At 37.6% G+C, this 23,649-nt stretch overlaps 2 protein-coding genes across 2 annotated transcripts; one reads left to right on the top strand and one right to left on the bottom strand.

The window, feature by feature from the left end:
- Positions 1-1,073: 1,073 nt before the first annotated feature.
- LOC115429098 (syntaxin-1A-like) lies at positions 1,074-10,908 on the top strand. Its single transcript, XM_030148347.1, has 7 exons — positions 1,074-1,430; positions 1,515-1,614; positions 1,988-2,062; positions 6,419-6,492; positions 6,629-6,737; positions 8,581-8,654; positions 10,861-10,908. The coding sequence occupies exons 1-7, from the start codon at positions 1,383-1,385 to the stop codon at positions 10,906-10,908; spliced, it is 528 nt and encodes a 175-aa protein (XP_030004207.1). The 5' UTR covers positions 1,074-1,382.
- Positions 10,909-15,428: 4,520 nt separating this feature from the next.
- On the bottom strand, positions 15,429-19,085 carry LOC115429183 (phosphoglycerate mutase 2). The gene is made up of 3 exons (XM_030148440.1): positions 18,588-19,085; positions 18,272-18,452; positions 15,429-15,858 (listed from the first exon to the last, which is right to left on the bottom strand). The coding sequence occupies exons 1-3, from the start codon at positions 19,002-19,004 to the stop codon at positions 15,689-15,691; spliced, it is 768 nt and encodes a 255-aa protein (XP_030004300.1). The 5' UTR covers positions 19,005-19,085; the 3' UTR covers positions 15,429-15,688.
- Positions 19,086-23,649: the final 4,564 nt, after the last annotated feature.

Below are 23,649 nucleotides of genomic sequence, written 5' to 3'. Positions count from 1 at the left end.
CAGGCATTTTAGGCCACAACAATAAAAAAAAAAAAAAAAAATCCAGTGAAATCCTGGAGGGACTGTATGGTATATCATTTGTTATTAAAAAAAAAAAAAAAAAAATATATATATATATATATATATATATATATATATATATATATATATACAAAACTCATCACCATAAAATAATATGTGCCTCACAAGGCACTTATAGACCTTCTTATTAGTTTTGTATCAGTTTTGTATTGTTTTGTTTTTGGCAAACATTAATAGCCTCTGACCCCATCTTCCTTTTAGATATGGTTTAGTCCAGAGGCCAGCGCTCTGATGCCATTAAAAAAAAACAAAAAAACAACTTTTATCTAAAAAGCAAAACTATATTTTATTCTTATTTGTGCAATAGAAAAAATATAATACTGTTGTTATTATTAAAAAATACTGTTAAAATGTTAAAGATGGTTTACACAGTTCTCATCAATAATGCACAAAATCATAAAATCTGTTGTAAGCGGAATATTGATTCATACCTGCAGATCACAGTTCTATATTTTAGGGTTTGCACAGTTTGCAGCATTGTGGTGGTGGGGCCAAAGGGAGGTTTTTCTCATGGGGCCTCAAAACCCTGGCAGCACTCCTAGATACAGGTATATGTGTCTTAGACCATATTTTACACTTAACTGCCATAGGGCACTAAGTCAACTTGGTGATTAAACTCACTAGAATTACAATGTCAACACCTAAAATGATCCACAAATTTAAATGCACTCAATTCAGTGGCAAAAATACATTTTTGTGTTAAACTGCAATAATCTCTTGAGACCCAGGAGAGTAAAAATTTTGACTTTTAAAAGAACAGCTACTTTCTTGTTTTATTTTATTTAATTATGGAATGTCATTTGAAGTCGACAGTTTTGTTTTGTTTTTCGTTTTACATTGAAGTTATGTTAACTCATTTCGTTTATGAAGACGTGCTGTTATGTTTTTTACAGTGTAGATTCGGGGACGGATCTGTTTGTCCGTTGGTTTTGGCTGATGCGCGCTCCCTCCTGCGTGCCCGCGCCTTTTCTTCTCTTGTGCCAGGTGTTGTTGGGTGTTCCTTACACACAGGTGGAGGGGCAGGTACCTTCACCGAAAATAACCGACGGAACAGAAAAACTCGACGATGCTTCACTTCAATTTACTCTAGTCAGACAAAGACAGGACGATAATCACCTCTGGATGCGTTTTTAGAAGTTAAATAAGACTTAACGCCGCCCGAACGGACAGAAATGGTGCATATATTCATCGGCGTATGGCAGCATCCCGCCTAAACGGATAGCTTTACGGTTTTAATTCATGCGCGTGCTGCACCTGTGTTTTCAGAACGGCAGCTGTTGTTTTCAGGTGATTAAAGGAATATGACCGACAACACGAAGAGAGCCGACATGGAGGAGTTCTTCAAAACGGTACATTTACACAGCTTATGCCTCGTTTATCGTTTAATTATTAGTTTGTTAATGTGATTTTAAAAAAAAAAAGTGTATTTGTAGGTGGGAGAGGTACGAGTTCTCATAGAAACTATTTCCAACCAAGTGGAGGAGGTGGAGAGGAGACATGGAGTTATCCTGTCCAACCCAAACAAAGACCACAGTAAGTCCCACAGACCATTACAGCACAAAGAAAGCAACTAATTCAACAGGAGCATCACTGTTTAAACATGTTAGATCACCTGGGGCTGAGGTAATGCTCCAGCAAACACACACAGACACAACACACAGCCTTTGGTAAACACATCCACACCTGGGGGGGTGGGGGGTGGGGGGGTTGTGTACAGACTAAAGCATAGAACAAGATTTACATGTTTGCCAAGAAAGGGACATGAATATACATTAAAAAAAACCAGTGCTTTATGATGCTGTAACATATTTTGCAGTGTTTGTTTTATGTAGACAACATGCAAACTGAAACTTACTGAAATATTTCCTCTATTTCTTCGGGTCATGTGACTTTATTTTATTATTAGGAAACAAAGAAGAGCTGCAGAAACTGAACAGTGACATCAACAGGAACTCGAACTTGGTCCGGGCCAGGTTAAAATGTAAGTGGACATATACAGGGTGGGGAAGCAAAATTTACAATGAACATTTAGTTGTTTTTTCTCAGCAGGCACTACGTCAATTGTTTTGAAACCAAACATATATTGATGTCATAATCATACCTAACACTATTATCCATACCTTTTCAGAAACTTTTGCCCATATGAGTAATCAGGAAAGCAAACGTCAAAGAGTGTGTGATTTGCTGAATGCACTCGTCACACCAAAGGAGATTTCAAAAATAGTTGGAGTGTCCATAAAGACTGTTTATAATGTAAAGAAGGGAATGACTATGAGCAAAACTATTACGAGAAAGTCTGGAAGATACTATTAAAGAAGAACGGGAGAAGTTGTCACCCGATTGTTTGAGGAACACTTGCGCAAGTTTCAGGAAGAGTGTGAAGGCAGTTATTGAGAAAGGAGGAGGACACATAGAATAAAAACATTTTCTATTATGTCAATTTTCTTGTGGCAAATAAATTCTCATGACTTTCAATAAACTAATTGGTCATACACTGTCTTTCAATCCCTGCCTCAAAATATTGTACATTTTGCTTCCCCACCCTGTAGAACTTCCATCTGTTTGCATCCTAGATTCAAAGTTTTTTTTTTGTTTTGTTTTTTTTTTTTGTTTTTTATTGTCAGTTCACCAGATGCACAGGGGGCTGTTTCTCTCTCACGTAGCTACTTAAATGTCATGCAATGTTACAAAAAAAATGGAGTAAGAATAAATTAGTGGTATAAAAATAAGCTATAATAGAATATAAGAAATATAAATCAAACCTATTTGCGATAGCGGCGGTCGTGCAGTACAGTAACATTTATGAGGTGATGAGGTGCATAATGGAGCAAAACAACAGATAGGACAATAGTGATATATATGACAACAGTGCAATGTATAGTTGTTTTGGTGGGTGTTGAGCTGTAGTGTAACAGTTCAAGGTACAGTGGATATTAATACAAGTTGTGTAATTGTGATTAATGTAGCTGTTTCATTTCTGTGACAATATATGGGAAGTACATTTGTCCTACTTCCCCTAATTCACATGCTGCACAAGCAATGGCAATAGATTTGACAGGCAAATGAGGGGAAAGGAAGTTGGCTCCTATCTGCTGCTGATCATCAGAAAGCACACTGTTAAATACATACCTGACCAAAAAAACAACAAAAAAAACTCCACACCTGGATTTAACCAAGCAAAAAATTTAAGATCCTTCAATTGGATGTTCCTAACTGACGCGGTCGCAGTTTCTTAAACAACCATCAGTTTGAGCATAAATATTGTTCAATGCCAGGATTCATCAGGTTCTTCCAACTTGCGAAACAGTGGATCAGGGTATAAGGCGTTACTTTCACACATGAATTGGCCACTGAGTCCAGACCTGAACCCACTGAGAATGTTTGGAATGTGATAGAGAAAAGTTCACGCAACGGTCCAGCATCATCATCAATAATATTAGAGCTTGGCAAAAAAAAAAAAAGAAAAGAATGAAAGTCTGGATGGAAATAAATGTTGTGACATTTATTGTTTACGTATCATAAACAATACCACAGTGAATGCATCTTGTAATCAGTAGTAAAGGCGATCCAGTGAGATATTGTATGTGGGATTTATTTTTGGCCAGACAGTGTATAAACATAAAGGATACTGGAGGTATAGGATAATTCAGGACTCATTTATGAATTATACCAGTAAACTATTCTGACTCTCCCATACACTCAATTAAAGGAGTTGGTGGAAATTAAAACAGCACAAATGTTATGCAAAGCAAGAAATAAACAAGGCTTACATTGTCTGGGTCCGACAGCAAGTGCATATCCCCGAAATTCCCCCAGTCCTCTGCTATATAATAAAGCAAATAAATGACACAATGTAAAAAGATACCAGCTTAATTGTTATTCGGAAAACAGATTGGGGATAGATTTAATATGAAATGTGGCATTGTGTAGAAATGCCCATAACTGTTCATTTGATATTTTCAGAACATTATCAAACATCCCCCAACCATTTGGAAAAAACACCACCTGGTGTCAAAATATGACATCATGTAAACTCAAGGTAGTGACACGGAGAAAGGTAATTGTTAGGCAATCGATATGAACTCAATTTGAGCTACATTGACCTGATAGTGGCAGAATAATGGTCAGAGAACCAATTTTTCCACACAAAACTTCACCTAGTGAATGAAAATGACACCATATGAACTCTGGATGGTAGCCAGAAAATGGACATTTGTAAGATGATCAATATGTACCAAATTGTATCTCAATTGGCCTATTATTGCTTGATTTATGTCAAAAAACAGATTTTTACCCCTCAGCCAACTTCTGGCCAAAAGTATTGTAATCGTTTTGTTGTCTCTGTCCATTCAACAACATAATCACATTATCTTTAGAATGCATTGAAATATCTGCACCAAATTTATATTGCAGATGCATCTTGGTATGGAGCAGAAGCCAACTGAAAATAGGTGACCTTGACCTACTTTTTCAAGGTCCAGTGGCCTTGTGCAGTTATAATATCTGAGTACTTTCAAATATAAATATGTATAAGTTAGTGGGTTTTACATAAAGACAGTCTAATGTAACTTATGGGGCAGTAACTTTCAACAGAATCTTACACTGTATTTGGCTCAGGGGTATTAAAAATGTTCAGCACCTTATGTTCAGCTAAAGCACCCCCATTTGGATGACTTATAATAGTCATAGAGAAGCTGAAATCAATGAGGTTCTTCCACTAGGGGTTGGTTATTTAGGTATAAGAAATCCAATCAAGTCTGTCCTAGTTGTTGGGTTCACACAAAGAATATCCGGCGGCAGCAGCGTTTGGGGTAAAACCATTATATCCCCAAAATTTCATGTTGTGGATTAGTTTAGTGGAACAGATTGGATCTAAGTATCAAACAATGTGAAAACATCACAAAATTAAAAAGATGTATAAAAACCTTATTTTCCAGAGAAATAGTAACAATAAATGTGAGTACAACAGTAACATAGTTATTGATCTTATTTAATCATTTGTTCTTTTTTTTTTTTTTTTTTTTTGTAATTTAATGACTGTCCTTTTGTTTGTTACGGACTGTGTACATTAGCTGATTAGCCTAGTCATGTAAAATTGGGTTAGGGCAATATAAGCTCGGCTTCTTCCTACTCCTTATGGGACATTAAAGCTATACCTACCGATGTGGCATTTCTCACAGCACTTAGTAAAAGTTGGAACATGAACAACCCGCCTCCCTCCAAAGCCCCGCCCCCTTCCCTCTGCCTGAGCTCTGAGGCTCCTCCTCCTCTCATCTGATGCGCGATGGAAACGGAGGAGGAAGCAGAGGTGGAGGTCCGGTCCGTTTTGGCGTGTCCGCGGACCCCTCCCTCAGTAATCAGATGCATCATCCACTGCCGCGGGCCCGCGGCTCCTGTTCCATCAGTAGACTTGGTCTGTGCGGTACTGGGTCAGTGTCTTCACTGCAGTGCCCACGGGATGGGCGCGCGCACTGTGAACACGTGGCCTCCGCGAATTTTCCGTGGACATTTGAAGTTTCATAGTCCATACAATTATCATCCTACATCATCTTACATTGTGTGACACCATGTAATTGCCCTGTATGAGTCCCACCGTCATAAAGCTGAGCTTTATGCAGACCTGTTCAGTCCAGTACAGCTGACTTCTGGACTTTTATCTCCATCTTTCATTCATCAGACTCCCGTTTGTGCCCCTCAGTTGTCGTTTCTGTTCATAAATCCGTTTAATCCCTTCCACATGTGCATGTCAGTTCTATCCAAAACACATCCTAGACAGTAGACTGTGGTCAGTGACAGGAGAAGCAGCGCCAGTGAAGCGTCAGATTCAGAGGTACACATATGGGATGTGAGACGGCGATAATGGATCGGATGCTGGACGGCTGTAATGGATGATTGACAGGAGGCTCAGTCAGGTTCGGCCCAATTATTTTATTCGGACCGACTAAAATGATTGGTCAGACTTTTATTAGAAATATATGAGAACTAAACATTTTTGAGTTTCAATACCTGGTGGATTTCTTTTACATTTAGTTTGACACACACTTATTAGGAGCATTTTAAGATGACAAAAGAAAGTGTAAAAATGCCACATCATACGGTATAGCTTTAAGTATGGTTAAAGAGCCACAATGAAATGTGTACATTGTACATTTGTGTGATGTTTAGTTTCTTTTTTTGGCTTATTTATTTCCATATATTTGAGTATCCTTTTTAAATCTGGAATTTCTTGTGCCTACTTACATTCGAAATAAAGTCTATCTATATAATTTCTAATACTGCTATCTGTCAAATTATTCTGTGTCATCAGATTTTAAGTCAGTTTACTGTGCATTTACAGCGATACAGAAGAATTTGCTTCTAGAGGAGAACGGCAAAAGTGCATCAGTAATCCAGCGAATCCACAAGAACCAGGTATAGCACTACTATTGTTTCCTGGCACAAATTCAGAACTTGGTTTACTATATCCTTAATCTCCAAATTTTCCACACACTGATCATGGGATACATGAGATTAATATTAATATGAGCGTATAATCTTATTTCACTAGCACTCACACCTGACTCTATGCTTTGTGGATGTGATGAGGAGTTATTATAGAGCTCAAATCGACTTCAGAGAGAAATGCAAAGCACGAATCCAAAGGCAGCTGGAAATTGGTGAGTTGCCAAAAAGAAACCGAGTCAGCACATTCATTGCTCCTGAATGTCAAATAAATGGAATTCACCAGGATTTTGTCATATTAAAGAAATTAATTATATTTTAGAGAGTAATTGCTAAGATTTTAATAAAAGGAAACCCTGTAGTGACATGATTCTATGGTAATAGCTCTAAATAATGATCACAGCTGGCACACTGAGTGATACATCTCCCTTTACTCATGTTTTTTCCCACTTTGACTTAATTTTATCTAAGTTAGCATATTTCTGTAGAATACACCCTCACACAGTGATAGAAATGAAATCTAGTGTGTTTTACTGACTCGGTGCTCAGTAGCCAACACAACTCTGTGTATGTTATCCGAACAAACAATTGTACATGATCATTTGAGGTGTTTCTGCTTTTTTCATGAGATTTTTTTGGTATCCTGTCACAACAGAACCATCACCTATATTTAAAATGCCTTCATATACTAAACTTAAGTGTAATATTCTTATAATTAATTTTACAGTTACATTGTCTGGAAGTCCATATCTCAAACTTACAGATATCCAGTTCAGGATGCTCTATTAACCCATAAAAACCCACACAGCCACTGACGACCAAAACCATCTCCTGATCTTACATGTTTAATACCTGTTGATCCACTAATCCTATCAGTACATGTAAATAATTGGTGTAATATGCAGTTTGTCATCTTTTCATGGTCATTCAGATAGACTTATTTGGATGTTCAGAGGCTCCGTAGTGAAATGCCATCATCTTCTACAACATTGATTCACCAGTAAAACCCATGGAGTTGGATCAGTGACGGTGGATGGGGACACTTGGTTTATGTTCAGTTAATAATATACTTTGTTGAAAAAAGTCACTTTTTCTTCAGTTTTCTCTGTTTCTGATATAACTTTATATGAGCTTTTATGAACATGTACATAATCAGTAAATTAAATAAGGGTAAATACCTGATTGTCACTGAAAAACACAAAAATTCAGAGGATAATATTATCATACATGGTGGTAAATAACTTAAGGTTATAGAAGAAGAAAAATTTATTTTGTAACTGCCACAAAAGTAGCACTGGGTCTGTATATGTTAACCCCAACAATCACATTCTTTTAAAGCCAGTCCACAGGCAGGTAATTATATGTCAGAGGCAACAGATCAATATGCTTAGGGTCATTATGAGGAACAACTATCAGCAGTAAATAAAGAAGAACACTTTGTTATAGTTGATGTATTAACATAAGTGAATAGCAGAGTCTTACAGTCATTTAATACAGTCATATAAAATGTGTATTGTCTGTGTTTAGTGGCCCGATAAAAGAGGGAATAAAATTTTTTGAATAGTGGTTTGTTATAACAGCGGCCTGAGGGACTTTACAGGGAATTCACAAGACAAAACGGGGTCAGATTGGCCGGTAATTCCCTGTTACTCTATGGGTTGCTCATTCTCCAAACAGAGCGCCAGTCTTTTTTGCTGGATTCCAATTATCTCAGAGCAAACTTTCACAATGCCATTAGACTGTACCTGACCTTCACTGTGAATCCATTAAACTGGAGAATAAATGAGACCGTTTAAAGACACTCAGTGAATTTTTTGATGAAAACATTACATCGTACCACAAACACAAAAGAGTTAAATTCACACATTAAGTATAGTTCTTGTCCCCAACACTTGACATCCAACTGTGTTTACATATAACGTGAGGTGAAAGTCAAACATTGTTCAGAGGTACTTCAATGAGTCAACAATTTGAACATCAGCGGCATCCACAGTACTATCTTTTGATGTATTTATTTCAAATTCTCTGATTCTGTATTTTTTTTAATCTCTTGTTTAGTGGATAAAATCACCACAGATGAAGAGCTGGAGGACATGTTGAATGGTGACAATCCTGAGATCTTCATATCTGATGTTAGTCCAAATGTCCATCTGTTCTAATCCATGAAGCACTGTCAGATCCATAGGTATTTGGCATATTAAGTGACACAGACTTTTGCCTCTGTACACCACCACACAGGGTCTGAAATTAAACAATTAAGAAGACTTCTAACTTTAATTCAAGGGGTTTAACATAAATATTGCACCAGCCATTTAGGAATTACTACCAGTTCACACATATCCTTCCATTTTTACATGCTCAAAAGTAATTTGACCAACCAGATCATTCTAAATATGAGTATTGTTTTTATTACTTGAATGCAGTAGAGAGGAGATTTATGGATGTGGTGAAGGAGGACATGCAGGGTCAGATGGAAGCAGATGATTTGCTCTGGCGACCCCTATAGGGAGCAGTTGTAGTTTTTAATACTTGGATGAAAATCTTTGCAGGTCAGTGTCTGAAGTCTGGATCCCATGGACATGACCAAACCCAGAGTTTCCTGTCTGAAGATGCTTTTCAGGTCTTTACCAGAGCCACCTTCAGTTGTAGCTTGTTTGTAGGTCTGTCTGCCCTCAGTTTAGTTGTCAGTAATTAAAAAGCTGTTCTATTTGGTTGAGAACAGGTGACTGACTTAGCCACTGAACAGTATTCCATTTCTATATGGGTTGCTTTTGCAGTATGTTTTGAGTCGTTGTCCATCTGTAATGTGACATTTAGCTGAATCTGTGCAGAGGATAGACCTGTTTACTTCAGAATTCATCCTGTCACTTCTATCAGCATCACATCATCAATGAGCACCAGTGGTTGACAGATATGGTTTTTTCTAAGACCCATGCCGATTTTTAAAAAAATTTGGTCAGCCAGCGGCCGATATCCACTGCCGATTTTTGTGGCAGATTTTATATATATATTTTTTAAAGCACATTGACCATAAAATACAACTGAAACACTCAGATAACTAAGATTTTTTAAGCAGCAATATAATGAAATTATTAATACATGTACACATAGTACTCTATTAACATTTATTGAACTTCAAGTGCCCACACAGGTGCCTGATCAAATATAACATTTTTATGACTGATCAAATATCGGCTTTCAAAAAAAACAAAAGATGGCCAATGGCCAATATTGAAAAAAATCCATATATTGGCCCGCCGACATATCGGTCCCAAATCTAACTAGAAGCACTCAGAGAGCGCAGACCTCCGCCAAGGCTGATCAGTGGCCCTCCCCGTGGGCCCCCCCACGCCAAGGAGGTTATGTTTTTGCCAGGGTTTTTGTTTGTTGTGTCTGTCTGTCTGTTTGTCTGTCCGTTAGGTGCAACATAACTCAAAAAGTTATGGACAGATTTGTGATTGAAATTTGTGGTCGGCGCCCCCCCCCCGTGGGCCCCCCCACCCCGATCACCACCAAAATTTAATCATTTCTTCTCCTTGTCCCATTTCCAACAAACCCTGAAAATTTCATCCAAATCTGTCCATAACTTTTTGAGTTATGTTGCACACTAACGGACAGACAAACAGACAGACAAACAAACAAACAAACCCTGGCAAAAACATAACCTCCTTGGCGGAGGTAATAAACACAGTGGCAGCATTTTGAGAATTCCTTTGAACATCTGCAAATGCAAATTCTCCCTTTTAAATCAACTCCAGACAATTTACCTGTTTCATTACCTCCCCCAAGGAGGTTATGTTTTCATTGGGGTTTGTCTGTTAGCAAGATAACTCAAAAAGTTATGGAAGGATTTTGATGAAATTTTCAGGAAATGTTGATACTAGGACAAGGAACAAATTATTAAATTTTGGTGGTGATTGGGGGAGGCTGATCTGCCTTGGCGAAGGTCAGCGCTCTCTGAGTGCTCTTCTAGTTTGTCATGTGTTTATCATTTGTGGGAACAGGACACATCTGGACATGAAGCCAATTGTCAGTTAGTGTCCAGTTACTTTTTAGCTTCTAAAATTGGAGTGATTATGTTTTAAAATGGTTGTATTTCCTAAATGATTGATGAAATATTGTTAAACCGTTGAATCACATTTTTACTGTCATTTCAAATCCATTGTGGTGGTGCACAGAGGCAAAATGAGAAAAATCTGTATTGTCCAAATACTTATGGGCCTGAGTGTGTGTCTGTGCAAGTCAGTAGCAGCTACTTTACTGTACTTCTCTTCTTATTGATCTCCCTTAAATGCACTTACTATTGAACACACTAACCAGTGCACTTTCCCTCCACAGATCAAATCTGAGGCTCGGCTTTCAAGCCAGGCTCTGAATGGAGATTGAGTCTCGTCATCACGATATCCTCAGCCGCGAATTCAGCATCAGAGAGCTCCATGAGATTTTACTGATGTTGCTTTGCTGCTGGAATTCCAGGTATGACAGCTGCCTCATGAGAAGCTGCATGGCAACAGACATAAAGGGGTTGGATCCTAAAATCTGACAGATGTCACTTGCTTTTCATCCACCAGGGGGAGTTGGGTTAACAGCATAGAAAAGAATGTGATGAGCGCTGCAGAGTATGGGGACATGTCAAAAGCAGAGTGCAGTAAAGCAGTCGCATACAAGAAGAACCGATACAAGGTAGCATCCCTCCCAAGCTTCTGTAAGCCCTTCAAGAGGGTAAACTCTGCTAAAACTGTCCGTGATCAAAGCACCTCTGACCTGAACCGCAGCTGACCTGTTTGAGCATCGACCTCCAGATCAACATCAAACCCTGAGTCTACTGGAGAGCACTGGTTTATGTTACAGTCTACACCCTGTGATCCTAAGGAAAGTATTTTTTTCCAATAATAATAATAATAATGATGCACTATCTGTATGAAAAAGACAAGATGCTATGGAGTTTACATACATGTGGACATACTGTATGTACAAATAACAGAGGCAGCACTGACAAACCAGCGGAAATTAGTTTAACTTATTTGCAAACAATGCAAAATAGTTCCAGATTTTTCAGGTCATATGTGAAGTCTTTTTGGATTAACTTAAATGTATTTTGTTATTCCTGAATTTGTCCAGTAGGTGGTATCATCATACACAACAAAAGTAGTTTCTTCAAGCTTGTGTTTTGTTTTATGACATATTTTACAGATGCATAAGTAATATTATATGATATTGCGCAATGCCCAGAAAATAATTATTAGTGTCAATAATAATTGTATTTAATTTGTATGTTTTATGTGGTAGTGAAATGTAAATTCAAACTGAAGCTAAAATAAACCCTTTATGTTGAATGTAAACACTGTTGGGTAGTTTTATCTGCATAAAACTATAAATACAGTAATGCTTCATCTTTTTTTAATCACCATATAATTGTAGTGTCATTATCCTATGAGGAATTATGTATTTCTACAAACTTAACTCTTCATAAGCTTATAAAAAATAATCATTTTTGACTTGCATTTCCCTGTGAATCCGAGATGATTTATAAAGTGGTTATTTTAAAGCGAACAATAGCACTTTATCCTCCAATTTATCACAAACATTAAACATCAATTCATCTGGAGATATGTGGTTTTCAATGGGTGGGAAGGGAATAGGAATTGTAGGCTGAGGTCCAGAACTGCAGTAATAATGGTAATACTGCTGAAACCAGTCAGACAAATGCAGTGTATTCAAAAGTACAACATTTGTCTAATACAGTAGAGGTACCTCAAATCAGCACTGGAGTAAAAGTATATTGAGTCATAAAAGTGTGTTTTTGTGTTTCATGCTGCAGTTTGGAATCAGTCCTGACAGAAATGACATTTATATTTGAAAGGAAAAAAAAAGCAGTTTATATAACAGTGCATAAAACCTTTGGCAGCATCTAAAGGGAAAATAAGTCACTCCAGTAACTCTCAGTGCACAGTATTGATCAGAACCACCAGCTCTTTGACTTTTTGGGGTGGCGTTTCAGGTCATATCCCCCTGGCTGCACGGTAACTGAGCATTCAGTGGTGAGGTGATACTGAAAAATAACGTTGTTGAAAAAGTCTCACTATGGCTAACTTGTGATTGAAGGTTGAGTATCGCTCATTGGATATATGCTGATATCCAGGATGAGATGTGATGTTTTCTAAACGTGTCACACTAAGAGTCTTTTTCACAGCAGACATGTCTTGGTTCAGCAGAAAACACAGTCGATCCTAATAACATAAGTGGTGGATCTGTTGCAGAGCCATGCACTACTGAGGGGATCACAGTTTGAGACCCTGCACTGTATCCCAGTGGTGCAGGACACATAAAAAAAAATCAGAAATACACATCCAGACCATCTTCAAGGAGACCAAGGTATGATGGAGACCAAAATTGTATAAGGTTTTCAAGGTGAAATGTACAACAAATATTGAGTTTCAACCACAGACAGTCACTCGGTTACAATATTCTTGTATGGATAAGCGTAACAAATCAGAATGCCTCCTGGTAAACGTTGCATCCATACAATAACTCACTCATAATTCTACAGAGAAGCCCCTGCCAAAACAACTAAAGTAGTTTATTTTTATGGCATGTTTCAACACAAAGCGTCAGGGGCAGATCTAGAAAAATTTACATGTGATGGCAAAGGGAGCAAAACGGTTTCACAGGATGGAATAGGAAGACAGTAGGTGGGAATTCACATATTAATACACAAGATAAGATATTTCCTTATCAGTTCCCACAAGGGGAAATTCCAGCAAAAACACAATTATTATATAACACACTATATCACTGCACATTACCCAAGTGTTTAAATACACAACAGGAAGATCAGTGTTCACACAGCCAAAACGAAGCTCCTAAAAAGTAAACATAATGAAAATGGAAATGTTTTATTTATTTCAAGAGGACCAGTGTTGGGGAAGTTACTTTTAAAAAGTAACGGTTGTTACTCGTTACTTCTTTAAAAAGTAATGCATTGCTTTGCCTAGTTACCCTCTACGTGAAGTAACTTTTTTTTACGTTATTGTTACTTTCACGTTATTTTATGTTGTTGGACATTGGGCAGAACCACATATCTGTTCCCTAATATGTAGGGCTACATAAAGTTCTACTATAGTGGACATAACAGGTATTTCTTTTGTGCTCTTTGTTTTAAAAAATGCCACAAACAGAGCACTGGACAAGAAAACATTGGACTACTATTGGCTTCAACACCACCACTAAGCCCTATCAAACAATATGAAATAACATAGGCTTGATACATCTTATGGGTATATAGGTGAACACAAAATACATACGGGCTTGTCCAACTCTTGTTTAGTTACCTGGTGAAATTAAGTAAAATGAGAGCTCGTGACTATTGCACAGGCACAGCTGTTTCACTACCAGATGTTTACATAGGAAAGAATCCAATCTGTCCCTAAGAAAAGTACTGTTGTGTGATCTTGAAAAAGTAACTACATTTCGTTACCAAATTTTCAGTAGTAATGCGTTACACTACTTTTTACCTGAAAAAAGTACTTAAGTTACTGTAACACGTTACTTTGTAACTCGTTACACACAACACTGATGAGGTCAATGAATACTAATGAACACTCAGTACAAAAAAACATTACTTTATGTAAACATGCCGGATTTAGCTGGAAGGTATATAAATATTCTACTACATACAAATAAAAACTGTTCTGTAACTAATTAGTAGTTCTCTCTAAGATATTGTGAAGTAGACGAATAAAACAGTTTTCAGTCACTTTTGGTCATGTATTGGTTGCTTCAGTAGTTTGAAGAGCTTGTAGACATTGACAGAAGAATGTGAGGGGGCAACACTCTACAAAGTGTTTTCCAAGAGATGAGAATTAAAAAAAGAATAGAACACCAAGCACACATAGTAAACCTAAAAACTATATAGTGAACAACCTAATTCAAACATAAACACATGGATCTTTTCTTATTTTATCAGTTTTAAGCTCTGTAAGTAGAAGCAGAACCAAGTACGTGCTTTTAGTGAGGACTAGTCCTGTGGAATTTAGTGCAAGACAGTTGTACTTTTATCAGTTACTACCATACTTTTAGGCCCCCATCCCACTGAGCTGATATATGGACAAGAAAGGACCCCACACACACACAATCAGGATCCATTTAATGCATGTGTGGGCTTTCTTTCTAATGAATCACGAGGATAACAGCATTTATTAATCTTTTATAGTTTACCATTTAAATATTTGCATAAATGATAGACAGACAAATTAATAAAATATTGATTTCTGTCTTTTTACATAAACATCTATGACTAAAAAAATCCTCAAAAAATGCTAGGATAATGGTAAAAATGTAAAATGTTATTGTACAAAAGTGTGGTGTTTAAATTATCCCTGAGTGTAAATCTTTTTTCCTTTAAATAATATTTCCTGACTTGGTGTTTTGTTGCTGATGATCTCTGACCTTTTCAACAGTTTACTGACTCCTCTTGTCCTGTAGATGGAGGTGTTGTTTTCATATCTGGAAAAACACATTGTTGTTACTGTAATTTTCCCTGTGTCATCCCTCTGAAGGTCTTAAGGGACATGGATCAAGGGTGTTACAAGGTCTGCTTTACTGCAGGTGTGCTATTTGAGTGTACGTTTCCCGGTTATTTCTGATAGTACTATAGCACAGACCTCCGACACAAACTCCTTCTGCATCATGGCCGTGGGAGTCCTGCCAGGATGAACCCGATGACTTATCCCTCAGACGATGTTCCTCTCACCTCCCCTCCACATCCTGGATTACATTTCACAGCACCTTTCCACTTTGCTGAAACCACCACTTTCCAAATGGGAAACCGACAGGGTAACAGATAAGGATGACAATGTAATTTGAAGACATTAGGAAATAAGACGAAAAATAAACAGACACAGGAATACATAAAAACATGGCTTCTTTATTGGTAGTGCCAGGGTGGTGAGGCCCTTAAAATAGGGCTGGACCACAATTTAAAAGGGCTGAGCTTTTTCCACAGTGATAGTGGGTGTTTTTAGGCTGATTTTGACACGTTTGCTGTAAAAGTCCAAAGGAAAATACTAAAATTTCCCCCCATTTGGAATGAAGGTGTGTACGAGGATGGACTGATGTAGAGGATAAAGGGGGTAACAGTTCATTTTTTGCCTCCTCCTAGGCAGATTTACTTCTTGGCTTTGCCCTGAGCGGCCACAGCCTCCATGGCCTTCTTCACGGTTTCTTCGTCACCCAGGAAAGACATGGGCTTAACGGGCTTCAGGTCTGCGTCCAGCTCATACACAATGGGGATTCCTGTTGGCAGATTCAGCTCCATAATGGCTGCATCAGACATACCTGGGGAGACAGAGCAGACAGGTAAACATGCAGATCAGCAGACAGAACAGGGGAAATGTAACTGATAGCATAGGAAGCTGTCTGGACGGGAAGGACACGTGGTCCGTAATAGTGTTAGTAGGCTTCGGTCTACATGAAATCTGACTGGATTTGAAGAGAATAGAATGCTTTTATTGCTGTTATACACATGTACAACAAAATTTAAAAGACAACTCTTGTGGTGCAGAGTGCAAGTATGGGAGGCAAATAGACAAAAGGAAAAAAAAGGAAATGTACAAATATACATACAGTAAGAAAAACAAAAATGACAACAAACAAGCAGTAGAGAATAATATAGAGCAGGGGTCTCAAACATGCAGCCCCGGGACTAAATGTGGACCGCCAAAGGTTCCAATCTGACCCCTGGGATGTTTTTGCAAAGTCAAAAATTCCAGTCTTGAATTAAGCGAAAAAAAAAAAAAAATTAGCTTGAATGAAGGAAAAAAATCTTGAATTAAGCCAAAAAAAAAAATCTTTAATTTAGCAAAAAATTTTGAATTAAGAAAAAAAACTTGAATTAACAACTTCAATTTTTTTCTATTTTAGTGCAAAATATAACATGAAATTATGAAAATATGTACATTTACAAACTATCCTGTAACAATAAAATGTGAATAACCGAACAAATATGAACTACCTGAAATGTCTAAAGAAAATTAAGCACATGTTGAACTATTTTCTGTCTGTTACTAAGTGTTGAGTGTCTTTGTAGATCTGATCCATAATGCACATGTAGAAATGAGTTGAGGCAAAATATTGTTAAATTTGTACTTATTTTTCTTAAGAAATTTCAGGGTTTTTTTTCAGGTTATTCACATCTTTTTGTTTGGATAGTTTATAAAAGTAGGTATTTTCATAATTTAATGTTTTTTTTTTCTTTACACTAAAACAAGACAAAAATTTAGAGTTGTCATTATTTATATGTTATGTTATTGTCCAGCCCACTTCAGATCAAATCAGGCTGAATGTGGCCCCTGAAGGAAAATGAGTTTGAGACCCCTGATATAGAGTTATTATTTATTTATTATTATAATTTGTTCAGTGTTGGAAAAAGTATTCATAACCACAAGTAAAAGTAACAACAAAATTTAATTACATTTTATTAATATATCCTGAAATCCAGACGAGTATAAGTTGTGGCTTTTTTTACATTTAATAATTGTCTTGATTGCAAAGTTTTTCAGATACAACTTTTGTTTTTTTATGGAATGTCCTTTGAGACTCTTGTCCCCTACAGAGGACAAAAATACATTGCTGGGTTTCAAGAGGATTTATTCCAGTATCCCAGTAATGCAACGTCCTCTGTCCCTTCACTCAAAAAGATTGTTTTAATGGTTAAAATACAGACTACAGTACAATACGATAAATACAAGTAAAAAAGTGCTGCATGGAAAACCCTAGTAGTTAAAGTACTGAAGTGAAAGCAGTCATTTAGTCTGATATAAAATGACATGACAAGTGTCAGTGTGAGCAGCATTTTTACTCTAAATCTGAAGACAAAGTAAAGAGATAAAAACAAAATTATGCACAACTCTGCTTAATGGCCTTTTTTCTAATCATTTGATGCCATTAGAATATTTATTGGACTAAAATCTTTTGAGACAGAGGGAAAAATCTTAACCTCATTTGGTGAAGCTGTCTATCAGCAGCGAAAATAATTAAATATTTAATCTTGAACAATGTGCTTTACATTAGAAAGTTATTTTATTCATTGTTTAAAATCTTTGTCTTAGAAGTAACTGAAACTGTCCGACAAATGTGGTGGAATGGAAACGACAATATTAACCCAGAATAAGCATTTATAGAACAAAAGTCCAAGTACTGATCATTTGTGCTTCATACATGTAGCTACTGCCCACTGCTGCCTGTGTTCCATCATGCACTTACTGAACTGACTTAAGGTTACTACTTTTAGACATTCTGAACTGTGAAATCTACCGTTCCTAACTATGACCTTTGCCACTGGCCTTTAGACTCCGGCTGTGTGACTCCCACATCCACGTCTACCACTCCTTCACAACGTACAACCTTTCTCCATAAAGGTCATGACTGTAACGGGAACCGAGCTCATGACTGTCTGCCCTGTCCCTGAGCTCTACAGTCCCTGAGTGCTATTTTATGCACTGTCATCCACAACTGTGTGTGTGTGTTGTGTGTGTGTGTGTGTGTAAAGAATCTCACACTGATTATTTAGGTCTTGGTGTTGTATGCAAATACACAGACAGATTTTTGTATAATTCATTATTGTTCCAGAATTAGAATCTGACCCATTTAGTGCTGTTCATTTACCAGTATCCCATCACTTCAGTCTTCTCTTCGGTTTTTTTTTTTTTTTTGGGTAAAACTTTGCCCACCTGACAACTGTAATGCTCACCTTCTAAGTGCTTGACGATGCCACGGAGGCTGTTGCCGTGGGCAGCGATGATGACGTTTTTCCCGGCTTTGATTTCAGGGGCAATGACTTCATTCCAGAAAGGCAGGGCACGGGCGATGGTGTCCTTCAGTGATTCACATGTGGGCAGCTCACCAGGCTTCAGGTTCTTGTAACGCCGGGACTGAAGGTAGAATGAAGAACAGAAGTGTTTACTCCCACTGAAGTTATATAAGTGATAGAGTGTGTAACAACAATACTGCAAGATGAATGCCCTCTACTTTTGGAATTACAGTATTTCATCTTCTCCTTGTCTTACCTCGCTGATGATTTTGTGGTAAGGGTGGTCCTTCTCCATGGGTGGAGGTGGGATGTCGAAGGAACGGCGCCAGATCTTCACCTGCTCTTCACCGTGCTTCTCAGCCGTCTCGGCCTTGTTGAGTCCGGTGAGGCCTCCGTAGTGGCGCTCGTTCAGACGCCAGCTACGAATCACAGGCAGCCACATCTGGTCGGTCCCCTCCATGATGGTCCACAGGGTTTTGACAGCACGTTTAAGCACGGAGGTGTAGCAGACATCAAACTTGAAGCCTGCCTCTTTGATGGCCAGGGCTCCACGCTTGGCCTCCTCCATACCCTTCTCACTGAGGTCAGCATCGAACCAGCCGCAGAAACGGTTCTCCTGGTTCCATGCGCTCTCACCGTGGCGAACGATAACCAGACGATGAACAGCAGTCATGATTGCAGTGTTTCTCTTGAGTTTACCTTAAACTCTACACAACACACTCCACCCTTCTAAGTTGTGCACTCACACACTGGCTGACCAACAGTGGGCCTAAGCCAGCATACCAAACTCTTTTATAGCAGCGTGGACGGTGGCTGTGCATAGCAGACAGGCCCCCTTCACGTTCCACCTATGAGACACATGGATGCTCTGATGGACAAATGGGCCCGGCCAACAGGACCAGGGGTCTGCCGGGTTGGGAGGACATATGGTGTCTGGGAAGGCCAAAGGTCAGACATTAGGCCAAAATAGCAACATGACTTTTAAACTGAGATCTGTGGAACAAAAGTGTAAAGATCAGAGTTGGTAGCAGAGAGGTGAACAGTCTGAGACGAACAGCTTCAACACATAAAGACAAACTACAGCACATTACACTGCAATCAACTTTGCAAGGTATATTAGGAATAATAAAGATAATGAAACTCATAGATCACAGGTGTCAAACATGCGGCCCGGGGGCCAAATTTGGCCCACCAAAGAGTTCAATCCGGCCCCTGGGATGAATTGGTGAAATGCAAAATTACACTGAAAATATTAACAATCAAGGATGTTAAAATCATTTTAGGTCATTTCAGTCTAAAGTGGATCAGACCAGTAAAATACTATCATAATAACCTATAAATAATGAAAACTGTAAATTTGTCTCTTTGTTTTAGTGTAGAAAAAGGTTAAATTACTCAAAAATGTTTACATTTACAGACTAGCCTTGTACAAAAAATGTGAATAGCTGAAATGTCTTAAGAGAAGTATGTGGAATTTAATAATATTCTCCCTGTTATTTAGTGTTTTGTGTATTTGTAGATCCACTGTGATCTCTAAGTTGTGATTCACATGTATAAATAATAAACTAAGGCAGTGTTTTTCAACCTTGGAGTCGGGACACCACATGGGGTCGCCTGGAATTCAAATGGGGTTGGCTGAAATTTCTAGGAATTGATTAAAAAATAATAATAAATTACTAATAAAAAATATTTTTTTAATGACTCAATATATATTTCATTATAATTAAAACACCACACATTTTTCCTACTAAAATCAAGTTCAAATCAAATGCAGGATAAAATATCTGAGAGAGCATATCTTGATTGACCTGATCATGTGACCGCATGCGTTACTACGCTTCAATCTGCCCAGACACAGTCGCAGTCAAAAAAAAAAACGGGCTGAACAGAGAATGGAAAGATTTCTTCGCCTGCCTGGCCCCGCTAGGACATCTCAAAGGAAAGCTGTCTCCATTTTGAATGTCTGGGGTTGCTAGAAATTTGAGATGATAAATGGGGTCACGAGCCAAAAAAGGTTGGGAACCACTGAACTAAGGTGTAATATTGTTAACATTGCACTTATTTACTAAAGAATTTTCAGGTTGTTCATATTTGTTCATGTTATGTTCAAGTACAATTCATAATGTAAACATTTTTATTGCGGAATTTACTTTTTTCACTCTAAAGTTCTTATCCTATTATTTATATTATTTTACTCGTCCAGCCCACTTCATATCATATTAGGCTGTATGTGGCCCCCGAACTCAAATGAGTTTGACACCCCTGCTGTAGATCCACTCGGCTGTAGCTCTGTGGTGGAGGACAACCCACTGGTGACAGCTACTGTTTACTGCCAAAACACAGCTGCGTACAGTATAAACTTCCTCTGCAGTAAAAATGATGCAACCAGATGACTGCTAGACCTGCTGCCACTACTTAGTACAGTGACAATAGCCTTCAGTACACTTACTACAATTAGTGCTGTTGGTATAGATTAAAAACTAGCAAAGGGAAAATTGTATATGTGATTTGGAACATTCTTTGTGCAAACACCCATCCAAAATATCTAATACTGTCAGGCTTCAGCCTTGTCTTAAATGTTTAAAGTCTGCTATGTCTTTCCACCACCTCTAGGAGTTGCTCTGGTATAATTTACACAAATTGTTTCTTAACATGCAGCAGTAAATGTTCTGTCCACCGTAAACATAAAATACAATGTAATAAAAGTCATACTAGTATGCCAACTTATTTAATGTCAGATAATGTACTTTTACTTGATATAATTGTGCCAACAACTTCCAGCTGCACATATTATATAGCACTGGCTGCAAACCAAAAGGTCATGATTCTGTCCTCTTACATAATACAACACACTTTAATTTTACTGTGGTCAGTGGTTAGACATATGTTATGTACAGTAGGAATATGGCCAAATTCTGTGGGAGAATCATAGAAAATGAAGCCAAATATCCTGCAGTATCACTGATGTGAATTCTGTACTGTACCAAAATGTACAGAGATAAATATGCTGATAAAGCTCAAAAACTAAGTCACAATGCCAAAGCTGCGCTGTCAAACAAAGTCATGTCTCTTGTCCCTTCAAATCACATTATGATCCATATATAGAGATGAAAAGAAACACTATAGTCCAAAAATATAATATTAATGGAACACCAGGCTTAATGCCAAACTGGGGCATAGGCTCATTAATATGGGCTGTCTTTTTTCATGTTGCATAGAGTAAAATAGCATCCTCTGCAGGTATGTAAAATGTTTTAGTTGCTTTTTTTGCAGCATAATTAGTGTACTCATCATGTCCTGACACTCTGTGACAAGACAAAAACACAATGATCAACCAAACATGAAAAGGTTGAAGAGTTTATGATGAATATAGTATAGACAGCTATCTAGCCTCTAACCCAGTCTTTTTCAACCTTGGGGCGGGACCCCATGTGGGGTCACCTGGAATTCAAATAATGTTGCCTGAAATTTCTAGAAAAAAAAAACAAAAACATACTAATAAAAAATATATGGTGAGTTGACAGAGACAACCCCAATCCATAAAAGACATGACAAATTGTGAAGCTGAAACTGAAGCACTGTGGTACTGTTTATCTTTCAAATGTTCATTGTGGTCAGTTTCAGATGCTGCAGCTCTTTCATAATTCATAGTTTGAGTTATTATTTGTTCGTATTAATTGTCAGCCTTGTAAATCCAAGCTGGACTGACTACATATCCTGACCAAGGAAAATAAAATTCTCACTTTGTGCAGTAATCTACACCTGGCTTTTCTGCCTCTGTCCATAATAATATACATTATATAGACTAAATGTCGTCTAAAATTGTTTATTTGTAACATAGTATAGCAAACTATTACATGATCAAAAACAAATTAATTTCAGCAACAAAAAAAAAAGTCTCCGTTTTGAATGTCTGGGAACCACTGTTCTAACCCCTTGAAGACTTTTGCTGCAAATCTGCCTCAATATTCCACTGTTTGTGTAATGAGGTGCTGTTCAACACTCTGTGAATGCACATACGTTTCCTTGTATGTGGATCAGTTTCAAAGCCCTATTTCTGTAACACTGTTATTAATTTCATGACATTCTACTGATTTTGGATCATTTTTGTTTTTGTTTGGATTGTTGACTGGAAGAACTGATCAATAAGAGCTTCAGTAAAATAGTCTACATACCTGAGATTGGAAAATTTGTTTAATTGCTATTATGACAATTATGCAAATGATGCCTAATTGCTAGTTTGCACCTTAGTTATTGTAGGGTTATATTCAAATGAACAATCTCCACTTAATTTAGGATCAACACCACAGCAACAACACAAGTTTTTTGTGTAATTGTTAATAAAGTTACACAAGAAGGGGTTAAAGTTTCACATTTACTATTACTGTAAAATATTCCAGTTACAGATTATGAACCATTTAACCCCCACCTCATGTCTTTGAAACGGTACTCAAAGCTCTCATCAGCTTAACCTTCCTCTTGTGTTAGGGTCGGCACAGACCAATTTTAGGTTTTAAATGCATAAAAGAGCCACATAAAATGTATTTATTGCATCAAGGCTTTTTGACTTTGTCATGAACTTCTATTTAAACAAAGGATTACATTTTTTTTGTTCCACAAAATTATGAAATGCACTGGTTGAAATTATGACCTTTATGTTGTTAAGGTCAGTTTTGACCAGTTAAAAATAAAAAATAAAAACAATAATTAGAGCCAGTACTGAAATCATAGATGCACTGTCAGCTAACACACTGACAGCAGCTCCTCTAACAATCGTGAGCTTTTGGATTCTCATTTTGCCTTGTTATCCAGTTGACCTGCACAAAAACAAAACAAGCAAAGACAGGCATAGCCACACATGTGAAGTCAATGCAGTATAGAGTTGCAGAGTTGCAGAGTGCACATCGAGGGGTATACTATTAAAAAAAAAAAAGGCCCAGAGGCTCACACCAAAAATATTAAAACAATATTATCATGGGTAAGGAAACCTAACAAGGTAACCAAGAGATGAGAAACAAATTGGACAGACAGATAATTGTTTTAGTGTATTTTACAGCTGATTTAAGACATGGGTCAAAAAACGCCGTTAACATAAGAGATGGTGACAGAAAGCTAACACAAGAGGAAGGTTAAAAGTGACAGTGAATTAACAGGTCCTTTATCAAAAACAGTTTTAATGCCTAAACTAAGCCTTTACGACAGTCTGCTTCATAGACAGAACATGTGGCAAGTGATTTAATTTGTGTGGGAAGACAAGTTAATGCTCAAGTCACTGTCTCATTTCCTCAGGTCTATTAAACCTCTTGTCTGTAAAGAAT

The sequence above is a fragment of the Sphaeramia orbicularis genome, chromosome 12 (genome assembly GCF_902148855.1).
Source record: "Sphaeramia orbicularis chromosome 12, fSphaOr1.1, whole genome shotgun sequence".
Taxonomy (NCBI): Eukaryota; Metazoa; Chordata; class Actinopteri; order Kurtiformes; family Apogonidae; genus Sphaeramia; species Sphaeramia orbicularis.
Note: the sequence above shows the minus strand (reverse complement) of the source record. Positions and strands in the feature narration are given on the sequence as shown.